The sequence below is a fragment of the Polyodon spathula genome, chromosome 30 (genome assembly GCF_017654505.1).
Source record: "Polyodon spathula isolate WHYD16114869_AA chromosome 30, ASM1765450v1, whole genome shotgun sequence".
NCBI lineage: Eukaryota > Metazoa > Chordata > Actinopteri > Acipenseriformes > Polyodontidae > Polyodon > Polyodon spathula.
In genome coordinates, this window is record NC_054563.1 from 1915481 (window position 1) to 1919654 (window position 4174).

Here is a 4174-nt window from a genome sequence, read left to right on the forward strand (position 1 = left end):
CTAGGAAAAGGTCACCTCTACAGTAGAAAAAAAAAAAATGGTAGTGGCTACAGAAGTATGCCTGGTAAGTAAATGTAAACTGACAGAAACAGCTTCGCTATCAGCAGTTGCAATTTCTTAGATACTTACAAATGATCTGGGTCATGTAGATCACAAAAAAACACCCAACACTTTGAAGATGCTGTACATCTGCTGTTTGTACCTCAGGGCAATGCACACGCGCAGGCACACCACAATACAAACAGTGGCAACGCTTGTTAAAAGCACACTGTCGATAATGATGGGGCGAAGTTTCCACCCGCTGTTAGTCAACGTGCATCAATATTAGGCTACTCATTAAGCAGCAATCTCTCAGAATATATTAAATTATAAATGAAAACATTCTCAAATTCCCTCGCTGAAATTACTTCAGTCCAATGTTGAATATGAATAAGTTGCACAAAAAAGGGAAGCTTTTCATTTATTATGTATATCATTAGTTAAGGCTCACTCGCGCTGTCTCTCAAATTATTATTTTTATTGTTGTTGTTTGAAGAGGCATTTTTCAGGATGGGTGTGGGTGTGGGTGTGGGTGGGTGTGGGGTGTGTGTGGGGGGGGGGGGGGGGGGGGGGGGGGGGGGGGGGGGGGGGGGGGGGGTGCACACCCACGATAACACTGGACCGCTTAATTTCCATAAACCTTCTTGATAAAAAACATCTCTCATTACTGCAGTCCAGTAGTTTCCCACTGTGTTCAAGACAAAGTTTTACACCAACTCTATTGCTTCAAGCTACTGTCAATTATATATAATATCGTTTATATTTATTTTATTGCAGTAAGAAACCAATATTTGGGGGCAAAATACATTAAAATGTATATACAACCTTTACAGAGCACGTTCTACTGCACTATATAGCAATTTAAATTGTATACAATTTTCTACATTGATCAATTTTCCTTTTTAAAGACATTTCTCATTGAAGGGTTAAAAAATAATAAATAAATGTTGAAAAAGCACCACCGGTTTCCCGCAGTGTTTATATAATAATAATAATAATCATAATCTTTATATAGCGCCTTTCATAGTGGACCATAGTGGCTCTACTACGAGGCTAGGGTGTGTGAACGATGCATCAGAGTCACTCACAACAACGTCTCACCCGAGAGACGGAGCACAAGGAGGTTAAGCGACTTGCTCAGGGTCAGTGAGTCAGTGGGATTTGAACCGGGGACCTCCTAGTTACAAGCCCGTTTCTTCAACCACTGGACAACACAACCTATATGCAAACTAGTCGTAGTCTGACTGCAGTGGCTTGAAAGCGTTTCTGGACTGCTTCCTTTGTCCTCTTGAAAATTGCAAGAGAATCGCTTAGATGAGAAAGCAGAACGCTCAAAGCTGACTCAACTCTTCCGAAATCAATACTGTGATCCTGTCAGTTACCGTCGATGTACTAATATAACAGTACCTATTACCTCTCAATGTAGTTACGATTCGAGATATTCCCGTGGTGTGGTCGGGGAAGCCACGTTTCCAATGTACAGAGCCGTCTGCGCCTGACTAGCGACCGGAGAACAGAACCGAGTCAGTTATTAACTTAGTCCGGAAGTTCAACAATCCCAGTGACAGCTACCGAGACACTCTTTCAGACACCCTTATTACTGATCTGTACATTCACCGTGTTTAACGCAAGCAAACAACCAACCCAGCGACAAGAGCCTCTTACAATGCTTTAAAACCACACTGCTAAAACAAGACTTACAAAATACGAAACACTTTGGGCTTTTCCCCTTCCTCTTCTTAATCTTTCGAGACTGCGAAAAGCGCAAGTATAAAATGAGTACACCCGCCCTTGTTCTCCGCACCATACTTACAGTAAATGTGACCCGTTCTAATACTGTTCCCACGTTATAAACACTACTTGTATAAGTTTTTCCATTCACTTACACTCGTGTACCTCATAAACCCATCCAAATTCAAGATCCGCTAAACGACTGTGATCCGGATTAACACGTCAGTTTCAGATTAGGATGTAGAGTCACTTCTGTGTTTCTTAGACACAGCAGTTACTCTGCGTCCTAATGTCGTGTCATTTCTCTGATAACAATATCCAAGAGTTCACTGCAAACTTACCTCAGTCTCCAAATCTTCCACAGCCATCTTCTGCCACGGGTCAGATAGTAGTTGTGCCAGTGGCATCTTCGCAAGAGGATAAAATAACGTACAAAACAGAAATGTACTCTTATCCTGGGAGAAGACACGTATTTATGATGTGAGGCGCCCCCGCTGAATCGGAAGGGGAAAACAATCCAAGGCGAAGACAAGTTCAGGAATCGCCCAGTCGACTTTCTCCCGGCTGACAGTTTCTCACTCACTACTTCCGCTGCTCTCAATATGGCGCCGCAGCTCAGCTTACCTGTCTGTGACAACGAGGTCTCTCTCTCTCTCTCTCTCTCTCTCTCTCTCTCTCTCTCTCTCTCTCTCTCTCTCTCTCTCTCTCTCTCTCTCTCTCTCTCTCTCTCTCTCTCTCTCTCTCTCTCTCTCTCTCTCTCTCTCTCTCTCTCTCTCTCTCTCTCTCTCTCTCTCTCTGCTACAGGTGAGCCAGGGTTATGAAGGAGTTGGGTGTTTTAAGATACCTCAAGCGGTGTTACTTTTGTCGGTTAATATACTTTTGGTTGCTTTTCAGCTGCAAATGCCTGTTAAGATACCTCAATGTTACTTTTGTCGGTTAATATACTTTTGGTTGCTTTTCAGCTGCAAATGCCTGTTATTATTTTTTTTCCCAAACTGTATCCTAGGTACAGTTTATTTTAACTAGAAAAGGAAAGCTGAACTGGGTTTCTTAAATCATGTAACATATAAATCCCAGTATTCAGCATATTTGTATTCATGTTTTTATATAGTTAATTTAGTATGATTGGATTAGTAGCCAGTGCTTGGAATGTCAAAGAGATTGTTAAAATTCCGGCCAGTGAAAGTATTCTGTTTATAGAATTGAAAGCACAATAGATTGTATGTGATTAGTATATCCAATGCATTGAAAGAATGTACTGATCTATACAGTACGCCTGGAGCGCGTTAATGTTAATGTGTGGCAGCATGTCAGGGAGGAGCTTGTAGTGCCATCTGTTGATAATCAGCAGATACTGCCACCAGCACAATAAAGCAAGTCATGTGATATTGAAACAGGCCTATCCGGGTGTTCCAGCCAGCAAGCTTTCAGAATAGACAGCTTAATGTTTCATAGATGGGACCAGTGATGTCAGCAGGGGTTACTGGGACAGGGTTGAAATATAACTGTTCTGGGAACAGGGTGTTCCAGGGAGTAGGAATATATATCTCCAAAAGTTTGCAAACAACAGATGATTTATAGCATGACTAGGGGTGGGGATTGTATTGCCCATACTTGGGGTACCACAGCACTTGTGGGAGAGACAGTTCGTTAAAACTCCCCATCCCCAGTTGTGCTGCTTTCCTAGAAAAAGGAGAACATTTAGTATATTTATAAAGAGGAGATGATTCAGAGATACTATGGTATTTAGTAAGTAAGGGGTCTGAGTGAGGAAAAATTGGCAATACAATCCCCAGCCCTAGTCTTACTGTACAGGGATGGAAAATATTCACCCATTCCAGGTTTTACTATGAGCTTGATTAGCCCAATAGGTAACAAGCTCAAGTGTGTCTTATTAAACTTCTATTTCCATCCCAAGTGGTCTTCAATAGAAAAAAAAAACAAACAAAAAATGACTCCAAAAAAAAATGTTAGTCAAAAACACAAAAGCAAGTAAATGTTCAGTAGTGTGTTTCTTCCACTGACAGAAGCAGCTGTGACGTGTTTACTGAGTGTGTGATTAGTGGGCAGCCAGCACTATTCCTGGGATTTGCTTCCTGTTTGGTTACGTCACTGCTCTTTCGATTCAGAGCGTGTGAATCCTCTTAGCTGCTGTCTGGGACCTGCTGCAAGGACACTGAGAAAGCACAGCAACGCTGCATGCCAACATCAGCTCCTGGGTCCTGATCTGAGCACTGCTGCAATGAACTCACAAAGTAGATAAGGCCTATTTTACATTGAGGGGCTCTGATTACATGACAAAACCTTGCGCCATTTGTTGTCCAATGAAACTGTTTATTTTACATAGTGTGTAATCAATCAACTCAGTCATTTACGGTTTTGTAACCCTTCTCAAACAACGATG

General features: G+C 41.9%; 1 protein-coding gene across 1 annotated transcript in view; it reads right to left on the reverse strand.

Annotated features, from left to right (window-relative positions):
• The window catches only part of LOC121302926 (ribosomal protein S6 kinase alpha-3), a 53060-nt gene extending 50658 nt beyond the window's left edge, over positions 1 to 2402 (reverse strand). The window contains exon 1 of the mRNA XM_041233282.1: positions 2112 to 2402. Coding sequence (XP_041089216.1) covers positions 2112 to 2177 — 66 coding nt within the window. The 5' untranslated portion in view covers positions 2178 to 2402. The remainder of the gene's footprint in view (positions 1 to 2111) is intronic.
• Between the last annotated feature and the right edge of the window lie 1772 nt (positions 2403 to 4174).